Here is a 21867-nt window from a genome sequence, read left to right as displayed (position 1 = left end):
TAAGGATAAAATAATAATAAAAAGACGAAAATGTAAATAATGACTAAGAAAGAAAAGACACCCATCAGCATTCAGAAAGCCAGGGTAGAGATTTCTGTCATGGTACAAGTAAGTGATGCTTGCACCCAGAACAAATTCAGGCTGCTCTACGTGGTGATCAACTGGCCAAGTACTGAGCTCAGTCCAACATAATCAGGATTACAATGATCTCTGCCTGATAGCAAGACTGTTCAAGACTCTTGCCCCACCGCATCTGTTTTTCCGCAGAGTGCCTGGTTCGACTTAACTTTTTGATGAACAGCCAAGTGCTTAACCACTACACAACTAGGGCTCCTTAAAAGGTTAAGCTTCATTAAACTCGATTCTTTAAATGATTTTAAAATAGGTATTGAATTTTCTGTTTATATCACAAAGTCTTTTTTAATATTTAGATAATCTACAATGAGAAGTGAAAGCCGTTTTTAGCATGATCCAAAATAAAAAATTACCATCAAGTCATGGTGACCCCATAAGACAGAGTAGAACTGCCACTGTGGGTTTCAGAGACTACATCATTACAGGAGTAGAAAGCCTCATCTTCTGCTGGTGGTTTCAAATTGCTGACCTTTCAGTTAGCTACCTAATATGTAACTCTGCCAAGGCCTCTTTTGATTGTGATAGGAATGACAAAAAAAGTGATCTTAGAGAAACATGGCCTTAATCTCTGAGTTTCAGCTAGAATAGGTACTGCTTAACTGCCTGTTTCTTTAAGAATATCCTTTTTGTTTTTTGTGGTTTCCCTGTTATAAGTATATCACTTGTTTGTTCAGCGATTCTCAACCTGTGGGTTGCAACCCCTTTGGGGGGGGGGTCACCTGATTCATCACAGTGGCAAAATGACAGTGATGAAGTAGCAATGAAAATAATTTTATGGTTGGGGGGGTCATCACAACATGAGGAACTATATTAAAGGGTCTTGGCATGTTGAGAACCACTGATGTAGAAACAAGGAGAATTTGAAGGGAGAATGGTTGAGCAATAGTATTATAAAACCTATTTTAAAAATTAGAACTCTTAGAATTTATGGTAGAGTAGAAGTAATATATTCTTATATTCACTTGCATAGAAGGTAGAGAGAATCAGTGGCATTAGGTTGCTAGACAGCTAGAAAATTTATTAACAGCCCTATCAAGTCATTGAAATCACTTTTACTTTGATTAATTTCATATTGAATTTATGTGTGAATAATCTTTATATCTACGTAAGCGAGAAAAGGCCAGAACACAGTATGTGCAATGAAATAACTGATTATTTTGTATTACTTAAGGTAAATTCTATATCTACTTCATTTTTGTTATGTCTCCATGTGTTCTTTGGTGGCATGTTTATAAGCTCTGTTTTCTGTATGTCATACTTTATATTGTATTGTATTTTTCAACCTTGCAGAACCAGACCAAGCTTAAGTTGATGGTCATTTGGCTAATACTCCCGATCCTTTCCTTCTTGTTCCTCTGCCCCAGAGTTCTTCCGCAGTATTGTCTAATCAGATTGCATGGTTTTGAGGCAGGCACCCTTTAACCACACTAGTGCTGCAGCAGCAGCTACTGATTACTGCTGAAATGCCTGCTTGACTTTAACCTTTTGGTTTAGTTAAGTAAGCTTTTTCTTATTCACTTGAGTGTACAGCAATACATAGACATGTCACTTGAGAAAGAGTCTGTCTTACACCTTATTTTATAAAAGTTCATGTTATTAGTTGAATGGTAGATTAGTGTACTACTAATATGAAATGCTAATCTAGGGCATGTATCTGCAAATAAAACTTTTTTTAAAAGTAGCCTTAAAAATGCACATTTTTAGTAATGCCAAATACCATCCTTGACTTGGTACTAGATGTAAAATTCAGGAGTTTATTTTGAGCCAAGCTAAACTGAAACCCAGTCATGTTGAAAGAAAAATAATTAGATTGGTTTGGAATTTTAGTTTGATATCCAGGGTGTCCCTGGGGGAAATTTGGGGGAAATTTATTTACTGTAAAATGGAGATAATACAGTTTAACTACTGAGTTATAAAGATTAAATAAGGTGAAGTATGGGTAAGTGCTGAGTATAGTTTTTGGCTCCTTCACTAAGTGGAATCTTTTTTTAAAAAACATGTATGAAAGATGAACTTGTATGATTAAAAAAATTCTTCTCTCAGTGGGGAGTCTATAGATCATTAAAAGAATAAAAACATGATCAATCTGGAAAACAGTGCCTGTCCCACTGTAAGCACTGAGTTCGGTGTAAGTCTTGTTATTATCCAGCAAAAGCATTTTTTACATGTGTAGCCATTTCTCAAGTGAGCCTGTGATTCAGTGATCGTGCTCTTTGTTAATGGTGTCTTGGAACAACAGAAGAATCCGTGTTTCAAGGGCAATATACTATTATTTTCTCCCATGTGCCCCTTTCCTTTATGACCCTCACTTTTTATTATCTTCTATTATAATGTTCTCACAATCCAAAATTGAAAGTTATTGACACACAGAGGTATTGTTGGATAATGACACATAAAAGTCTAAAATAGATGCTGACTTTAATTTCACACTAATCTCATTTCCTATAGGTTTCCTTAAAAACAGTGTCAAGTGTAGTTTGCGGAGGATACATACAGTTACTAAAATTTTTGTTAAAGTCATTTTAACAGATAAATTGAGATTGTTGTTTGTCCTGCTAAAGACTTTTTTCCCCTAAAGTCTTTAAAGGAGCAAATAACTTTATTTAGTAATCAAATAACCTTCTTTAGTAATCATTTTTGTCCTTTTATATCCAATGTTAATTATTGAGTCCTCATATATTCCAACCATTGTATGTTGTTAATGATAAGTAGTAAGAACATACATGTTATAATTAAGTTATCATTTAATGGTGGTTTAAATGAAAATTTAAAGAGCTAATTAGTTTTCCATTCAGCAGTTTATACACATTTTGCTTTGTGACATTAGTTGCAATTCCTTCAGTGTAACTACACTACTCCGTTTTCTCTGTGAGTGCTCACTTTCCATCTACCCCATCTTTTTCTCCTTTCCTGCTTTCTGAACTTTGTTTGGGGGGAAACCCTGCCTGTTTGGTCTCTTACATTGATTGATCTGATGAGGATCTCCCTCACAAGTGGTATTGTGCACTTTATAAACCATTTATTGTTTGGTTGGAAGGTGGTCTCAGGGAGTGAGCTAGGTTCCAGATTTGAAGGGGGTCTAAGGGCCATGGTCATGTGGTCTCTACCAGTTTCTAATAGACTAAAGTCTGATCTTTATTCAGGATTTTGAATTGTGTTTAGCATTTTTATTCCATTCTTTGGAGGACCTTCTATTATGACTGACACCTATCAGAGCGCTTGATTTTAGTATTTTTGAGAACAAATTTTGTCATGGTAGCATATCAAAAAAGCAAGGTGAGTAAGGCAGAATGGGTATTAAAAAAAGACTATTGGTCATAGGTACATGATATATTCACAGTAGGAAGAGTGATGACATCATAGTGGTTAGGGAAAAAAAATTTATTTTCCCAAAAACCAAAGGCTGAGTTTAGCAAATTACTACTTTTTTTTCTCCCTATGATAATGGATGAACTTGTCTATATTGATTCTCTTATCAGCTCTGAAATCAGATATAAATTTTTAGACAACTTATATTTTTCTGTTATTAACACAAAAGTTATATTGAATGGTAGAGATTGGTGTCAGTGATACTGTAATTTTTAAAGATATTTTTCATAATTAGCCATTAACATTTGCTATTTCTATATTTGTTTCTCTTTCCGTGTGTGAATGTTTCTTTCTTTCTGGCTATGCATATGTGTCACCATCTCTCTCTACTTCCCTGAGTCTGTCTGTCTGTCTCTCTCTCTTTCCCTGAGGCTGTAGCTTTGTGTGTGTGGTCCTGCTTGTGTGTGTGATTTTGTGCGTATTTAATGCCTGATGTTTGCATATGTCTTGGCAGTATGTATGTCTGTGTTACATACCATGTGTCTATGGCTTTTGGGGAGAAGACTACCCTATCAACCATATGCTTTTAAAGAATCTGTTTACAAACCACACAAAGGACCTTTAAAAAGTTTGTGGAACATGGAATCGAAAAACCATGATGTGTCACCAACTTATATGGGACCTCTTTGTATTTCGTGTGCAGACAGATACAAAATGAATGAAAGGTTGCATAAAATCCTTGAAATCTACTTAGTGTAATATTACCTGTGTATGATAGGTCCCCAAGACGACTTTTAGGTTTGGTGATTCACAGGACTCCGCATGTAGTCATACTCATGGCTATAATTTGCTACAACAAAAGTATGCAAAGCAAATTTAAATTTAGTTAAGGGAAAAGATGTCAGAGGAAAGCAGAGGAAAGCCTGTCTTACTCTCTACTTTTTTTCAGCTCTGCTTCCTGAAGCACTCTGCTCTCCAGCTAGGTTCTGTAATTCATGGCAGTGGCCACGCAGACCTCACAGACAATACTTAAGATTGTGAGGTTTATTATGAAAGTTAACTGGTTACAATTCATGTAGTGAGATCTCCACTTACTGCTTCTGACATGGCCTACTTTATACTCAGCAAGATGACAGTCATTCACAGCTGAATCTTACAATACAGGCAACATCTTATACCTTCTTACAAGAACCATCAGGAAAATGAAAGTCAGTTGCTGGGAGTAACAAAAGCTATGGCTACAGGAGCCATATTAAGTAACTCATTGCCTTGCAGATTGTAAGCGTGTGTGTGTGTGTGTGTGTGTGTGTGTCCACACAAACCAAAAACCAAACCACTTATCTGTCATTGAGTCAGTTCTGGCTCAGCAACCTGATAGAACAGTTGGAACCGCTCCTTCATGTTTCCAATGCTATTAAGTCTTTGTGGGTGCAGCCAGCTTCATCTTTATCCCATGCAGTGGGTGGTTGATTCGAACTGCTGGCCTTGCAGTTAGCAGATCCACATAAGACCTACATAATTCCTCCAGCAATGAATTGTGACAACACATGACATGTTGTTTACCAGATAGTTCATTAGAGACTCTACTTTGTGTTTTGATTGGGCATTGGTTATGCAGGCATGGGTCAATTCCCAGACTTCAGCGTATACCGTATTGTTTGTACTCGTAGGTTAGGCACAGCGAGTCCATCTTGTTAGGGGCTATGGGAACCCTCTCGACATCCAAATCCCGACATGTAGCCAAGGCTAGCTGGCCTTTGTAAGACTAGCTGTCACAGACCTGCTATGTTAACTCTTTTCTGTGCACTGTACTCACTTAGTTGTTAATTCCAAAGTGGTTACCATGGGAATTTAACAACTCCTGGATCAATTAGGAATCTCTTAATAGTTTTCATTTTTAAGTTTCTGATTATTAAAATACTTCCTGTATATTCTCACAAGGAGAAAATAAAGTGTTCTGATTTTTATCTCAAAGTAATATATGATGATTGGGTAGTTTCCAGTTGAACTTTATAATGTTATGGCTGTAGATGTAATAAATAGGCTATATTTAATATTTTCTTTTAAAGGAAATTAATTTAATTCTGGAAAACTAGTTAATTTGTGCAATTTTATATGTATTTTGAGTTAACAGGTTTAGATATGCTTAATTACCTGCATTTTATTTCCCCACCCTCCCAATTTATTTAAATTTTGCTTTTTAAAAAAAATCATTTTATTGGGAGCTCGTACAGCTCTTATCACAATCCATAAATGCATCCATTGTGTCAAGCACATTAGTACATATGTTGCTGTCATCATTTTCAAAACATTTTCTTTCTACTTGAGCCCTTGGTCTCAGCTCATTTTTTCCACTTCCCCATCTTCTCTCCCTCAGAGTGTTGCTTTTTCATGTATACCTTTTCATTTCTCATTTTGGTTAATCCTGTGTTTTTGCTGTTTGTTTTTCAGATAGTAACCTAACCTAATTCTAGTGTTTTGATGGAGTCACTGTGCAGTGAAAATATACTAACCAAATGGATGGAACTCCGAACTGCCTCTTTCCTGAACATTAGCCATTGCTTTGGAGTTCATTCCATGGCTTTTTTCTGTTTCTTTCTTTCTTTTTAATGCTTTGATAGTTCGTGTTTTGGTAAATAAGTTGACATTCAGAATTTTTCTTAACATCCTGCATATAGATTCTAGAGAACTAACACTTTGTCTTTTGTGACTTTTAAGCCTATACAATGAATAATGCTGACAAAATTTTGTTTTTCATCTACTTGATTATACCATTTTGACACTCAGTACACAGGTAAAATTTTTAGAAGTGATCATTTATTATTAAACTTTCCATGGAAGTCGTAGGAACCTGAGGGAATTGTTAGGTTGTTTCTAGGGTTGGGATTCAGTGGTATTCATGCGATAGAATAACTTGACATCAAGGAGACAAGGGAAGAACATAAGCCTCAGGTATTCTGTTGTTAAAGAAAGGTCTTTTCATTCATAGATATATGAAATGTTCTTTTGTAACAATACTTTCATTAAAAAAATTGTGTCATTCATGCAGTTTGTTCTGAATAAGGAGCCGTTGTAGTATAGTGGTTAAGTATTGGGCTGCAGTCCACAAGTCAGCAGTTAGAAACCATTAGCTGCCCCAAAGGAAGAGACTAGACTTACGCCTCACATAAACGGTTATAATCTCGGAAACTCAGGGGCAGTTCAGCTCTGCCCTGTAGGGTCACTGAGTCAAAATCAGCTTGATGGCAGTTGGTGAGAGATCGATCAGCAAGCAAATAATTTATGTGAATTCTTAGTGAAGTGGATTGCAACTAGAGAGATGAAAGGAAGCGAAAGGAAAGAAACTAGATAAGTTTGTCTTTTTATTTTTATTTTTGGTAGTCAGTACTGGACAGAGGCAAAGGCATTTCAGAGAGAAGAAATGTCTTTGCCAATAGTACAGAGATAAGGTGAGACAATATATATTTTAAATATTTAAATTATTTAAATATATTTAAAATAAAAATGTAAGTAGTACAGTTTAACCAGAGCATCAGATACTTGAGGACATAGTTTTTGGACCACATGTTGAACGGTGTCTGTACTTTGTTTGAGAGCCCCAACGGCAGTTACGCTAAAGTATGAATATGATCAAAACAATATATTATAATTATAGGAAGAGATTAATTTTGCTCTCTCCTGTAGGATAAGAGACCATTATGAGGCAGTTATACCAAAACTTAAGGCAGCACAGGTAGTACCTGACTTACTGCAGAGTTTTATTCCAAGGACTCCATCTAACATAAGTTACACACTTTTTTCCATTATTGTTTTTCATCAGCTTCTTTGTAAATTTTAGCATTGAGAATCTGCTAGTGAATAGTTGAGAATGATAACATCAGCAAATTATGTACTACAACACTGTATGGACATTCTTTGCTCATTATCTTGATACCTAGCCATGTGTTTGTGGTGCAATACAGTGTTTGTTTTTTAAAGAGAAACCTCTTTCTTTGACTGGATTGTTTCCCCTTAAAGGTTTTAAAGACTCAAAATCTGAGAATGAATGAACACGGGATTCTAGGGCACATCTCAGTCTCCATAGCGGCCACCTCCTTTTTCTTATCTCCTAGCTTTGCTCCTTCACCAGCATCCATATGCAGCCTTTGACTCCCCGTACAGGGCAGTGTCTCCCATGGCTTTTCTGCTTCTACTCTGCCTGCTGTTGGCAGCACCAGCCAGGCCCAGGGACTCTAGGTTGTATCTGCACATGATTGGAAAGTGGTTGTACCAACAGGTTGGCAGACAGCCCAGGCCACCATTGCCAGCCTTACTCGCACCACCTGCACATCAGGTCCCTGCACCCAACTCTTTGTGCCAACACCTCCCCTGCCTAGTGCCAGGATCTGTACAAATTCCCATTCTGGATGCCAGTGTAGCCCCTGCCTGGCCCAGCCACTCATTGATTGGCAGGTCCATCCTCCTATAACCAGTGGAAACAGTGCTCAGACTTTGCTTGGTTTAAATTTGAAGACACTGGTTTCAAGCCCACCATCTGTTCCATGGAGGAAAGACAAGGCTGTCTGTTGCCATATAGAACTATAGTGTTGGAAATGCTATGTAGGTTGCTATGAGTTGGACCAACTAGATGGGAGTGAGTTTTTGGCTTGATTTACATAAATTAACTGTACAGGGACTTCTTGTTTTTAACATGGTATGCACATGATATCCCAAGTACATATAATGCCCTATTTCACAGAACACTTCCAGTATATTGAGTGGCACATACCTATAGAACCGAATTTCTATAGAACCTAACCTATTGCTAACAATAAGACAAAAACAAAACAAAAACCTTGATGGTCCTTCTTGTAACTCAAACATAGCACAAGTTTGGGACTACCTGTAGTATTAAAGAAGTGAAATAAAAGCAGTTAAAGATGAACTGGATATAAATTTGGAGGTATTAAGAAGAATAATTTGGGAAAATATCATTGAATTTGTTATGTAGGCATTCTGGGAAAGCTAATTTCAGTATATTAGAAGCAGATCCAGACTTTAAGGGATACAAATAGTAGGATAATAATAGGTTGATACTGACATATAGATGGTTCTTGATGAGGTTGGTGGTCAGAAGAAGAGGAGGAAGGGCTATGCATTGATTAAATGTTTGACTACTCCCCAAAAGGCTGATAGTTTAAACCACCAGCTGCTCTGTAAGAGAAAAAATTCAGGATGATCTGCTTTCCTAAAGAGGCCTAGGAAACCTTATGGAATAGTTCTACTCTGTTCTGTAGTACAGGATCACTATGTGGACCTAACATGGACCACTTTAGGGACAAGAGCTATTTGCTACAGAGGAAATATGGGGAAAAGCTAAGGAATTTCTGTGTTTGTTGCTGCATATATGTACCATGCATATATTTTCCCTTTTATGGTTTATAAATCTTGAGGCCTTTTTGACTTGGTATACTTTTCAGCCTGAGATAAAGTAAAATTAACAGCATATATCAGAAGGAAACATCTGGAGGGATTTGTTTATATTGACTTTTATTCAACTTTCATGTTTGATTTCTTGGTTTTAAAACTTAAAGATTATATTTTCTAAAATACTCAGACATCTTAATGTTTCAGTGAACTATAGCGCATATGGCAGATGTCAAAATGGGACTGCATACTGTATAACTTTGTCCTAAGCCTTCCCATTTGTGTGTGGAGTAGGGAGATAAAGGAATCTTTGTTATTGATACTGTGTAAAACAAAGTTACAAATGGAAATCTAATGCAGAGTAATTTTGATTATTTATTACAAAAAATTTCCTAAAGCATGGTTGTTCGGCTCTTTTGTTTTGCCTTAGTAAAGTATGGCGTTTCAAAAAAATTTTTCCCAACAGGTGGGAAGGAGAAATCAAAAATAAATATAGAAGATTTACAAATCAAAAAGGTAAAGAAGAAAAAGAAAAAGAAACACAAAGAGAATGAGAAACGGAAACGTCCAAAAATGTATAGCAAATCTATTCAGACCGTCTGTTCAGGATTGCTATCTGATGTGGAAGATCAAGATGCCAAAGGGATCCTAAGTGATAACATCAAGGATTACACTGGAAAGAATTTGGATACCAAGAACTATGATTCCAAAATACCAGAGAACAGTGAGTTTCCATTTGTCTCATTAAAGGAGCCACGGGTTCAGAATAACCTCAGAAGGTTGGACACTTTGCAGTTCAAGCAACTCATTCACATTGAGCACCAGCCTAACGGAGGTGCTTCAGTTATCCACGCCTACAGTAATGAGCTCTTGCACTTGTCTCCTGTGGAGATGGAGAGGTTTGCAGAAGAGTTTGTGGGACTGGTATTCAGTGAAAACGAAAACTCTGCAGCGTTCTATGTAATGGGTATTGTTCATGGGGCAGCTACTTATTTACCTGACTTTTTAGACTATTTTTCATTTAATTTTCCCAATTCACCAGTGAAAATGGAGATATTGGGAAAGAAAGATATAGAGACAACGACTATGTCCAATTTTCATGCTCAGGTAAGATGTTTCTAGTTTTCGTTTTTTAAAAAATCTTTAATTGAGTGATTGAGAAAAGTTTATGTCCTTTGTTTCTGTAGGTTTTAAATAAAAAGGTAAGAATAAAATAAAACCTTTTGAAGTATCAAGAGTGAATTACTTTTTTGATGTGGACTTTAAATTTCGGCTTTTACTTGTCTGTCTTTTTCTTTTTTTTAAATTTATTTAATCATTTTATTGGTAGCTCGTACGACTCTTATCACATACATTCATTGTGTCAAGCACATTTGTACATCTGTTGTCTGTCTTAAGAAAATGAAATACTTAAGCATTATTAGTTGTCCTGTTTTGAAGAGTGTGTGTGTGTGTGTGTGTGTGTGTAATTTTAGCCATACATGTTCCAGTCCTTAAGGTAGTTTCAACAAAAACTGTGCAGTCACCAAAAATTGCCTTTTGCATTAAAAGGAAACACATCTAAGGGCCACTGATATCATCATCTGACAGCATTCCAGTTTAGAAGGAGGCAGAAAGTAAAGTCTCAAGGAGAGCTTAATGATGATCTGTTCCAGATGTGCTTATGTATGCATAAGCAAATAGACATAGCTAGAAGTGGCAGCAAGTAGAACTACCGTACATACTCAAGTATAAGCCAAGTTTTTCAGCACATTTTAATGCAGTTTTTGTGGTAAAATTAGGTGCCTTGGCTGATATTCAGGTCGGCTTAGACTCGAGTGTATATGGTAAATTTTTCAGTCACCTAGTATGTATATTGAGTACTAACTGTGCTGAACTGTTTTTAGTGTTTTATGTGCATTAACTCACTTAGTCTTCATTACAATTTAATTTTAGCAATTAGGAAATAGAAATATGATGAGAGAAGAAATAATTTTCCTAAAATCCCTTGACTTTGGATCATTCATTTGTCATTGTTTGTTCTCCAGCTAACTACTAGGTATCCTACTAGGCCTCTCAACTCCCAATCATGGTTGTTTTCAGTATATCACAAGCTTTGTTGCTCTGATACTTGCAAGTTTATTTCAGTGATCTTTTAAATGCATTGATACATTTTCTTGTAAAGAGCAGCTCTTTATGTAAACTTCTGAACCCATTGCTCTGGATTCAATTCCAACCCATAGCAGCCTTACAGGACAGAGTGGAACTGCCCCATAGTGTTCCGAAGGCTGTGAATCGTCATGGAGGCAGACTACCACATCTTTCTACTGAATAGTGGATAGTGTGTTTGAGTTGCAAACATTTTGCTTAGTAGCCAAGCACTTAACTGCTGTGCCACCAGGACATCTGTATAATAAAGTTTCCTATGCACTCTTTGTTCACTCATTGTGAAACCTATACAGGGTTTCTGAGGCTGCAAATATTTACTATATCACATAGCCTAGTTATTATCCTACAGTGTCTGATGAGCTTGAACAGCTGACATTTGGTTAGTAATCCAAGTATTACCTCACAGTGCCACCAAGATCCTTATGTAAGGTCAGGAAGCATTAATTTCATATTTATGATTAAGAATTTTCACTTCAACTATTTAAAAAATACAGCATGGAAACTACTTTTGTTATTAAAATAAGGCACTATTGGATTGTAATCATGCCAGCATGTGGCTGGGTTGTGGATTCCAAGTCCTTAATGCAGTGGTTCTCAACCTTCCTCATGTCGTGACACATGCGCACAGTTCCTCATATTGTGGTGACCCCCTCAACCATAAAATTATTTTCGTTGCTGCTTCATAACTGTAATATTTCTACTGTTATGAACCAGGGGACTCCTGTGAAAGGGTTGTTCGACCCCCGAAGGGGTGTCGACTCACAGGTTGAGAACCACTGCCTTAATGAGCCGGTGCCCCACCTCTTCAAGATTCTTGGGAATTAATAAGATATTGCAGAGGAGGTTTAGGTGGATGCATCCTCATGATTGCTAGCTGTAGCATAACCCGCAAATATGTGATTTGCTATCTGGTGACTAAGAATGCCCATTACAAGGACTACTTTGGTTATTTTTGCTTTAGAATAAAGGCAGGTGAGAAGATACCAGTGTTAAAGCCCATATTCTTTGTTCTCTAAAGTTCTCAGGATTGTATCTTTTCTATGATGTAGGCAGGGGAGCCCTGGTGGTTTAGTGGCTTATGAGTTGGACTGCTAGTTACACAGCAACAGTTCAAAACCACCAACTGCTCTTGGGCGAAAGAGGAGGCTTTGTTCCCATCAACATTTCCAGCCTCGGGAACCCACAGGAAGCAGTTCTGCTCTACCCTATAGGGTCTCTGCGTTGGAATTGACTTGATGGCAGTGAATATGGTATTGGAATGGGTATCTAGAGAAGCTAACCTTGACCATTAATTCAGTATTTCCCCCCACTGGACTGAAGCTTAGGAGACTGGGAGAGAGCCATAGGTTTGTCCTTATGCACTTGTTTTATGAAACTAAATCAGATCCATAAAAGTCTAAGAAAAATGAGCATGCTAATTCTAGCTTAGCTTTATGTCTAATCTTTAATTAATTTATCAGCGAAACTCCCAGAACCTAATTTGTAGTGTTCCTCCAGGACTACCCGCCCCCCCCAAGTAACCTTTTATTAAGGTATAATATCCACATAGAAGGGGGCACAGATTATAAGTGTATACTTTGGCGACTCCTCACACAGTGAACACAGCCATGATTTTGAAAACTAGAACATGACTGGTAGCCGGAAGCCTTCTTAAAGCTCTTTTTATAACGCTACTCTCAACTCCCTCTTCTCCACCACCACCCCAGTGAACTCTCATGGTTATTGGATACCACTGATACATGTGTCTGTATTATCTTTTATATAAGTAGAATCAAGTAGTATGTACTATGGTTGGCTCCAGTTGCTTTCCCTCAACATTATATTTGTAGGACCCAGCCATTTTTTGTGTTACAATTTTTGTTCTTATTACTATACAGTATTCTGTTTTATGCATATACTATAATATATTCCTATTTACTATGGATAAGCAGTCCTGGTGGCATAGTGAGTTACGCCTTGGGCATGCTAACTGCAAGGCTAGCCGTTCAAAGCCACTTAATCTGCTCTGGGAGAAAGATGAGACTTTCTATTCCAATAAAGTTACAGTCTCAGAAACCCACAGGGGCAGTTCTGTCCTGTCCTATAGGGTCCTTGTGAGTCAAAATTGACTTGATGACAATGAGTTTGTTATTTTGGAAGTTAATATGAATGGACATTTGCATGGTTTCTAGTTTGGGACTCTTGCAACAGAGATGCTATGAATATTATTATGTTTGGCCCTGAATTTAGTGGTATACTATCAGTCAAATTGTATGATTTAAATTTGTGTAAAAATAGAAACATACCCATGGATGTTTGTCAAGAGTTTGTGCCCTGTCTAGATCAGTAATCCTTTTCTGTTGTAAACTAAACAAATCTCCAAAATATAGTAGCTTACAAAAATTTAGTACTTCTCACAATTTTTGGGGTAGGTTTTGTCTGTGGCCTCTCAGTGTCAGTTAGCTGATCTCAGTCACGTGTGAGTTAGCACATCATTTGGTACTGGGTAGACCTCACTTAAGTGTCTTGTGATTGGTACAGTGATAACTGTGGTGATGGCCACATTTCTGTCATCCAGCAGGTTAGCCTGGGCTCATTTTACCTAGGAGTGGTTGCATGGTTCCACAGAACAAAAAGAGGGACAACTCCAATGTCCCAGCCTCTGCTTATGTTGTTTGCTAATATCTCATCAGCCAGAAAAGATCAAGCCCAGATTCACAGTGAAGTAGACTCCACTTTCTTGATGATAGCAGTGGTCCCAGTCACATTACAAAGGGTCAGGAGAATTTGTGGCCATTTGCCATTCTATCTTATGTGCCCCATTTATCTACCTTCTCTGTTTGATTCAAATACTCATCCATTTATTGAGCTCCTATGTTCTAGATCCTAGATATACAAAAATAGATGGTATTTCTATCTTGTTCCTGCATATTTAATCAGTGCTCACTCCTCTCCTAACATTCTAAACTGTGAGACTGTAAAAAGCAGAGCAATTGTCTTCTAACCACCCTATCCACATTCCTAAACTCCAAATTTAATTTTTATTATCTTACTTTATGTTGTTAAGTAACCAATGTCAAAGTGTACTTAGAAGTGAAACTATTATTAAATATGATGTGATCTAGTAGTACTTCGCAGAGTTCTCTGGGTTGGATGGCCAGTTGGGATTGTGTTTGGCTACTCAGCTGGAGTTGGCTGGCCCAATTCACATGTACGGTAGCTAGGAGACCAGTTGGTATTGGGTAGACCTCACTTACATATCGGTGGTTGATATGCTCTCTGCTGGGATGACCATTAATGCACAATGAGAATAGAAAACTAGCATCAGTTGAAATCGTGGCCCGGATCATTTACTGTAACAGGCTTTGAACTAAATTAACCATTTTGTCAGTTGTGCTAGAACCAAACCTGTTGCCATTAAGTCAGTTCTGATTCATAGCAAGCCTATGGGACAGAGTAGAACTGCCCCTTATGGTTTCCTAGACTAAATTTTTCCAGAAGCAGACGGCCACATCCCTCTCCCATTGAGCAGCTGGTGGATTTGAATCACCAACATTGTGTTAGCAGCTGAGCACTTGACCCCGCTGACACCAGAGTTCCTCCTGTTGCCACTGAGTAGATTCCTAATCACAGCAAATCTGTAGGGCAGCATCAACGTGCCTCTTTGGGTTTCTGAGACTGTAAACCTTTACAAGAGCAGATGGCCTCATCTTCTGCAAAACCGCTTGTGGGTGTGAACCTCTGACCTTGTGGTAGTAGCCCAATGCATAACCAACAACACTAACAGGGCTCCTTACTAGTGCCATAGCCTCATCAAATTATATTTAAAGTAATATGTGCAAAACACCATGATAGGCCCAGATGATCTCATTGAAAAGGACACTTTTCTTTATTATGTTAATTTAATTTCAAAGTAGATGGCAACATTTTCTTATTTTGGATGAAGTTGCACAGATAATTTTTGAAATAAAATGATTAAATATAATTACCTATTTTTTGGTGGGAGAAAGATAAGACATTCTACTCCCAGAAACTCACAGGGAAGATCTCCTCTGCCCTTTAGGGTCATTCTTGGATGGCATTCAGTTTGGGTGGTTAGACTATATTTTGAAGTCTGTGCCAGATATGATGGAGAGTTGCTCCCCCTTGTGGTATACTCACTTATGTCATGTTTCTTAATGAACTCGCCTTATCATCTTTCAAAATAAGGGATTCTCCTTTCCTTCCTGAAAGCTAGCAACTTCTTGTCATCATCGTCATCCCCCCCAAGTTTTTGTTTCTGTTAATTATCCTAATTTTATACCTATTTTTAAAGTTGATGTGGAAACAAATTTATTGGCTGCTTTTGAGTTAGCCCAGTTCTTGTTAATCCCCAGGCTCACCAGAATGAAACACTGTCTAGTCCCTGTGATAAAGCTCAGATCAGGCTTTTGAAATCCACAGGATTCTCATTGGCTGATTTTCAGTATTAGATTACCAGGTCTTTCTTCCTACTTCAGTGAAGTCTGGAAGCTCTGCTGATAGGTGGTGCTATGCATCAGGTCCTTTGGCCAGAAAATTTCTCAGTATCCTGCATGGAAGATAATTCTGACATGGAACCACCTGTGCCTCCTTTGATTCAAGTTAGAAATGTTTATACAGAAACCAAACTCACTACCATTAATCAGTGCTGACTCATTGCAACCCCCTGCGGGTTTCCAGGACTGTGATTGTTTACCGTAGTAGAAGGCCCAGTCTTTCTCCCAAGGAACTGCTGGTGGTTCCAAACTGCCAACATGCAATCACTACGCCATCAAGGTTTATGTTTTTTGTTTTTAAATGAATCATTATTTCTTAAGTTTTCTAGGAAACTTTTAATTTCTGGAAATGTTGATGGGTATACTAACAAAAGAAAAGCCGATTTTATCAATAATATTGTATAATGTTGGCCCAGATAAGTTGTGTTTATTTATTGTTAAGGCTTCCCAGACACTTTAATAACTAATGTACATGATGACTATTCCAAACAGGAAAGATTTCCTAAATTTTTTAGACTAGTATGCTCTTTTCAGGAAACACATTTTGGGTAGCAGTGAATCGTTTCTTCATGCTTTTAAAATTGTTATTCTGGATTTGCTGCTGGTTTCACCACAGCAACTTTGATATTCACATAGGCAGTCTCCAGGCTCCTAACTCTCTCTAACAATCTATAGGTAACAGCTAGGAATGCACTTTCTGCTGGCTCCTCCCCCACCGCCCTTCAAAAGTTGTAAGTAACTCAAAGCTGGTGCATAGGGTGTTTCAGCCTTTACTCTAAGAAAAGATTGTGCAGAAAGATTTGATGCCATTAGGGGTTGGCTCAGTCTTTGAAGTGAGGACAAATTTTTTTTTTCTTTTTTTGCATGATGCCTTATACCTGGTCCCTTGGCACCTCGTGATCACACTGGCCGGTGTGCTTCTTCCATGTGGGCTTTTTTACTTCTGAGCTAGATGACCGCTTGTTCACCTTCAAGCCTTTAAGACCCCAGACACTATCTCTTTTGGTAGCCGGGCACCATCAGCTTTCTTCACCACATTTGCTTATGCACCCATTTGTCTTCAGCGATCCTATCATGGAGGTGTGCAGTCAATGATATGATTTTTTGTTCTTTGATGACTGGTAACTGATCCCTTCGGGGAAGTGAGGACAAATTTTTGTAGCATTAAAGCAGTCTTCAAAGATGGTGGCCAGTTACTCTGCTTTGGTGTGTACAGCTCTCCAAAGTCTTGCCAATTATCCAACCCCGGCAACAGTTCCCATTGAAAATGCATGCTATACCTCTCCTCATTCCGGTTAACTTAATGAATAACACAAATTATGAAAATTCAGTTATTTTCCTATTCATTTTGTTAGCCATGCAAAGCAAATAAAGAGTTATCCATAAATCTGGTATTCGGAACCTAGGGAAGTCCCTGAAAAATAGTACCAAGTCTTACAGATTTAATTTTTGGCAATACTTGTATTATGTTCCTTTAGAAAAGCTAATTTTCTCATTATAAACAAGGTGAGCCTCAGAACCATAATTTCCTAAACAAACAAAAAATATCTCATTGCCAGTGAGTCGATTATGACTCATCTTGACCCCGTAGAACAGAGTAGAACTGCCCCATGGGTTTCCAGGACTAAATCTTCATGGGACAGCCTCATCTTTCTGTCATCGTTTCTAAAGGTTACTTTCAATGAGAATTGAATAGTGCCTTTATTCAAACACAATTAAACAATTTTATGTTAACTAAAAGTTTGTGAGCTTTTATTACTGATGGCTTCTTGGCAGTTAGTACAAAAGTCACTTAATCCCTACTCTTCATTCCCTTCACCATGCTTGTGGAGAATGTATGAGAGGAAAAGTGTGCCTGCAGCCATGGTGGCAGTGATGTTTGAATAGCCTTGTGGGGAGGAGATTTAGATTTAAAATGCTAGATCTGTACTAAGAGGCACTATTTTAAAAGTAAGCATTTATAAGTAGTGTGTAAATAAGTATCATTGCTGTCTTACTGTGTTCTTTTTGACAGTTCTGTGCCTAAATTGAGGAGAGCTGTGTGTATAATCTTTGTAACTCAGTGTTTTTTTTTCTTTTAGGAAAAGTATATAAAACATTTTAAAATAGTGACGTTTTGATTTTTTTTAGGTTAATTTTTTAACTGCATCAGAAAATTGATGGTTTGATTAATGCTTACCGAAGTGAGTAGAACCAAATATGGTAATCTCATATCTGTTGTCATCAGGATGTGAGATTTTCCAGAAAAGTGATTTTTCTAGATAATGGAAGCATATAGTTTTAAGTATTACAATTACAGTGAGTAGGTAGCTCCTCATTAGCTGCAGCATTAACCTTGTGATTTCAGTTCAGCTTTGTCTTGATGATATTATACATTTAGTGATGTTATTGGGGAGCTGTGTCTGTGCTTGCCTCTCCCCACCAACTATATTTGTAGTTTCTTACTAGAATTTTGGAGATTTTGTCATCTTGGAGATTATTGATTTGTACCTCAGGTAAGAACATATGAGGAGTCTTCTGTAAGTTCTATTAACTTTAACTCTATTTGCCCACAAACTTATGTGAGAAGAGGACCTTTTTTATGAACCATGATTTTTGTGTAGTATATATTGTGGCTATTAAGAGATTTTTCCAACTCATATTTTCCTATCCTTTTGGGTTCTGCATATATGAAATTGCTGATCAAGTGACTTTTATAGAATTGAGGCTTTCTTTTCTTTTCCAAATGGGAAATGCTTTGTTATATATTAAAGTATTTTTTATCACAATACAAATTCTTTCAATATTAACCATAAGAATAAGTAGTAATTATTACATTAGGTTTAGAATACATGGCTACTACTCATTCTTTCTCCTGAGGCTTTAGTTTCTTATATTATTGTAGGTTTGCTTTTATTGTAAAGCAATTGCTTTACAATACTATAATAAAACCAATGTCGCCAGAATCACATAACATTCATATTTCTGTAAAAAGTGTGAATTTTTCATGTACCGGTATTTTGATTTAATACTTAAAGTACCGTCATTAATTATTTTGACTTGAATATTGTTATGCATAATTTCCCATGTTTGAAAACATTAAATTAATGATTGCAACTGATTTAGCAAGGGCTTGAAAGAATGGATTATTAAGTTTGAAAGTTGAGTTTGTGATTTGTAATTAAATTATATCACCATTTATTTTTAATTTCAAATTTGTGAGCATAAGGTTTTGATTAATTCAACTTTATTTTCATTAACTTTAAATTCAAGAGTATTTTATTCATCCAATTGAGTTATCTTTAATATTTGGAGAATAAGTTTTAGAAGGAAGTTACTGTTTAATTTTAAATATGATGGATAAGTGCACAGAATTTAAAAGACTCTATTTCCTAGTACAACTTACTTTTGCTTTTAAACATGGGGAAATAGTGTCTGCTGTAATACTTTAGCGAACTTTAGAACTAGTTCTTCTGTTATAGCAAATTATATGTGTGAATTTTCTTATAATTTATTTTTGTATGAATTTTGTCAGTAGGTGGCAAGGACTAACAAAAGAGTCACATAGAATATTTAAGAATATAATTCTGGTTCTCAAAAAATCCTTTGTAATGTTTATGAATTTTAGCAGAACTGCTCTTAAATCAAAATATACAAACTTTTCTGTGTTTCAGTTACTCAGTGATACATGATTCTTTAGTTTTTAATTGTAAATTAGGTGGAGTTTATATTTTGGATTGCCAACTTTGTATTTATTTAGCAGTTTAAATTCCTAAATAACCACCTTCAGTAATTTAACCTCCACCCATTCCTTGATTTCTCTTTCCTCTCTTGTGGACTGCTGTCTTCCACTCCACCCAAGTTAACACCTGTCAGCCTTCTCTTCCATTGCTTTATTTCCTTGCCTTGTCTCCCTCTTCCTTTGGCAGTCTCCAAAGTCTGTTTCCCTTAATATGAATGTATTTGTCCTATTTTTTTTGTATAATAGTGGTCTCATATAATAATTATCCTTTTGTGAATGACTGATTTTACTCAACATGGTATTTTCCTGGTCCATATCATGAGGCGTTTTATGTTTTTTCACTATTTTTTAACAATGCATAGTGTGCCCTTGTGTGTATGTATTTTTAATTAATTAATGTTTAAACACGGGCATTTTACCCTCAGATGATTGGGTGTTTAATCTATTCATAATTAGTTTGTGTTTTCCGATTATTAAGTTTATTTATCCTTTCTATGGTTTAATAATGTCATAACCATTTTTTAAAATAGAAAAACAGCAGTTTAGACAAGTACCTGGAAACAAGCTGAGTAAAATAAAATTTTTAAAATGATATTGATTATTGGAGAAATAAATTTACATGTGCTATGACCTAATTTTATCTATTAAATAAACTGACCACTATTATAATTCCAGAAGGAGCTCTGATGATATAGTAGGTTATGTGTTAGGCTGCTAACTGCAAGATCAGCAGTTCAAAACAACCAGCCATTCGATAGAAGAAAGATGAGACTTTCTACTCTTCTCTAAAGTTCCATCCTTGGGAACATAGAGGCAGTTCCACCCTGTTCTGTCTGGTTGCTTTGAGTTGAAATTGACTCAGTGGTGTTGAGGTAAATTGTCTTGATGATAGTGAGCTTGGCTTTTGGTTTTGCTAATGTCTTAGTCATATTATTCTGTTGTATAAGAATTCTTATTCTCATGGTTCTGGAAATAGATAGACTGAGGCTTGCCCTCAACTACTAATCTAAAGGTTGGTGGTTCAAACCCACCTGTTGGCCCTGAGGAAGAATGGCCTCGCAGTCAGCTTCGTAAAGAAGTCCTGTGGAATAATTCAGTTCTGCTTCACGTGGGTCTCTCTGAGTGGCAATTGATTCCATGGTGGGGTTTGTTGTTGTTTCTTTATAAAATTATATGAGTACTGCTTTGCCGATTACAAGAAAATAAAACAATATTCTCCAATGTCTCAGTCAAATCATTGTTGTGCACCAGGATATTTATTGTGTTCTTGGAACGATGTGGGTTGAGAATATAGACATTTCATATATGAAACTATTAAAGAACAAACACCGTTTATAGTCAAGTGGATTTGGACTCATGTGACTCCGTGTGTGGAGAGGTGTACTCCTTTGGGTTTTCAAGGTCCCGACCTCATGGAAGCGGGCTACCAGCCTTTCCTTTGCAGGACTGCTCGCTGAGAGGGTTCAGACTACCAGCCTTTTGGTTAGTGCTCTCGAGTTCACTGTTTGCACCACCCAGGGACTTTATCACCTGCTGTTGTGGGGATTTGATTTGTAATGTGAAAATATTTTACAGTTTGTGTCCATTGTGACAAAAGATTACCCTCCCTGTTTTGCATGAGGTACAGGACCCTCAATTTAGAACTGGCTAAATCAGGATAAGTTTATCTTTCTAAATTTACACAAATTAACAGCCATATTACTTCTTAAATTCATGTTTCCCTTATGGAACTTTGAAATATTTGTGAATTTTAATGGACCTCCTCTTAAAAATTATCCAAAAAAGCCAGCATTCTCTTAGCCCAAAATAGGCATGAGAGGGAAGAGGGGGAAAATCAAGAGAGAAAAAGGCATGTTTAAATAGTTATAAAGGCAAATTATTATCAATGTAAAAGATTATTAGGATATTGCACAAAGTTTGTTAATGAAAGTAAGAGGTATTATTAAAATAAGTTATTTACAAGTAAATAAGTTATTTACAAGTGTTAGTATAAGAAAATACGTAGGTTTATTTGTCAGGATTTAAATGTGCTTGTGAAGAGTCTGGGCATGACTCTTGGGATAGGAGCTGCTTTCTTTTGGCTGCTATTTGAATGCTATTTGTTTGCTCACAATGTGGCAAGTGGCTTTATGTAATTGTTAAGTTTTCTTCAACAATCTTAAGTTAAAGTACCCAGGTATTCATGAAATGCAAAGAATTTCGGCATGTCTCATATAACCAGTAGTTAGCAAAGGTAGATTTGGAATCTAGAATTCCTATTGAGTAGTTAATCGTAGGCATATAAACTGTATCCTAATTATATGATAAAGGAGCTACCTTGGTGTTCATGGGCAAGCAAAGGAATGCTAACCCTCAGGGCAGTGGTTTACCCATCCCCTTCCATGGTCAGAGGTGAGGCCATCTACTTTGTAAAGATTTAAAGCCTAGTGGGAAGTGACTCAATTGCATTGGGTTTTTATTAATCTGGGGTACATCTTTGTTGACCTTTGAGACATACAGACCATTGTTTTTATAGTAAATGAATTCTTCAACTAGGGACTTCAGAAAGTTCATTGGAAAATTCTATTATCTTCAAATGCCATGTGCCCACAGCTTTTTGAAGTCCCCTCACATTATAAGATGTTATATTCAGTTGTGTGGAATTATGTTATT

The 21867-nt window shown here is 36.8% G+C and overlaps 1 protein-coding gene across 1 annotated transcript in view; it reads left to right on the top strand.

Annotated features, from left to right (window-relative positions):
• The window catches only part of RSBN1L (round spermatid basic protein 1 like), a 67638-nt gene that overhangs the window by 26877 nt on the left and 18894 nt on the right, over nucleotides 1-21867 (top strand). The window contains exon 3 of the mRNA XM_075558493.1: nucleotides 9317-9957. Coding sequence (XP_075414608.1) covers nucleotides 9317-9957 — 641 coding nt within the window. The remainder of the gene's footprint in view (nucleotides 1-9316; nucleotides 9958-21867) is intronic.

The sequence above is a fragment of the Tenrec ecaudatus genome, chromosome 9 (assembly GCF_050624435.1).
Source record: "Tenrec ecaudatus isolate mTenEca1 chromosome 9, mTenEca1.hap1, whole genome shotgun sequence".
NCBI lineage: Eukaryota > Metazoa > Chordata > Mammalia > Afrosoricida > Tenrecidae > Tenrec > Tenrec ecaudatus.
This window is presented reverse-complemented; position numbering and strand designations above follow the sequence as displayed.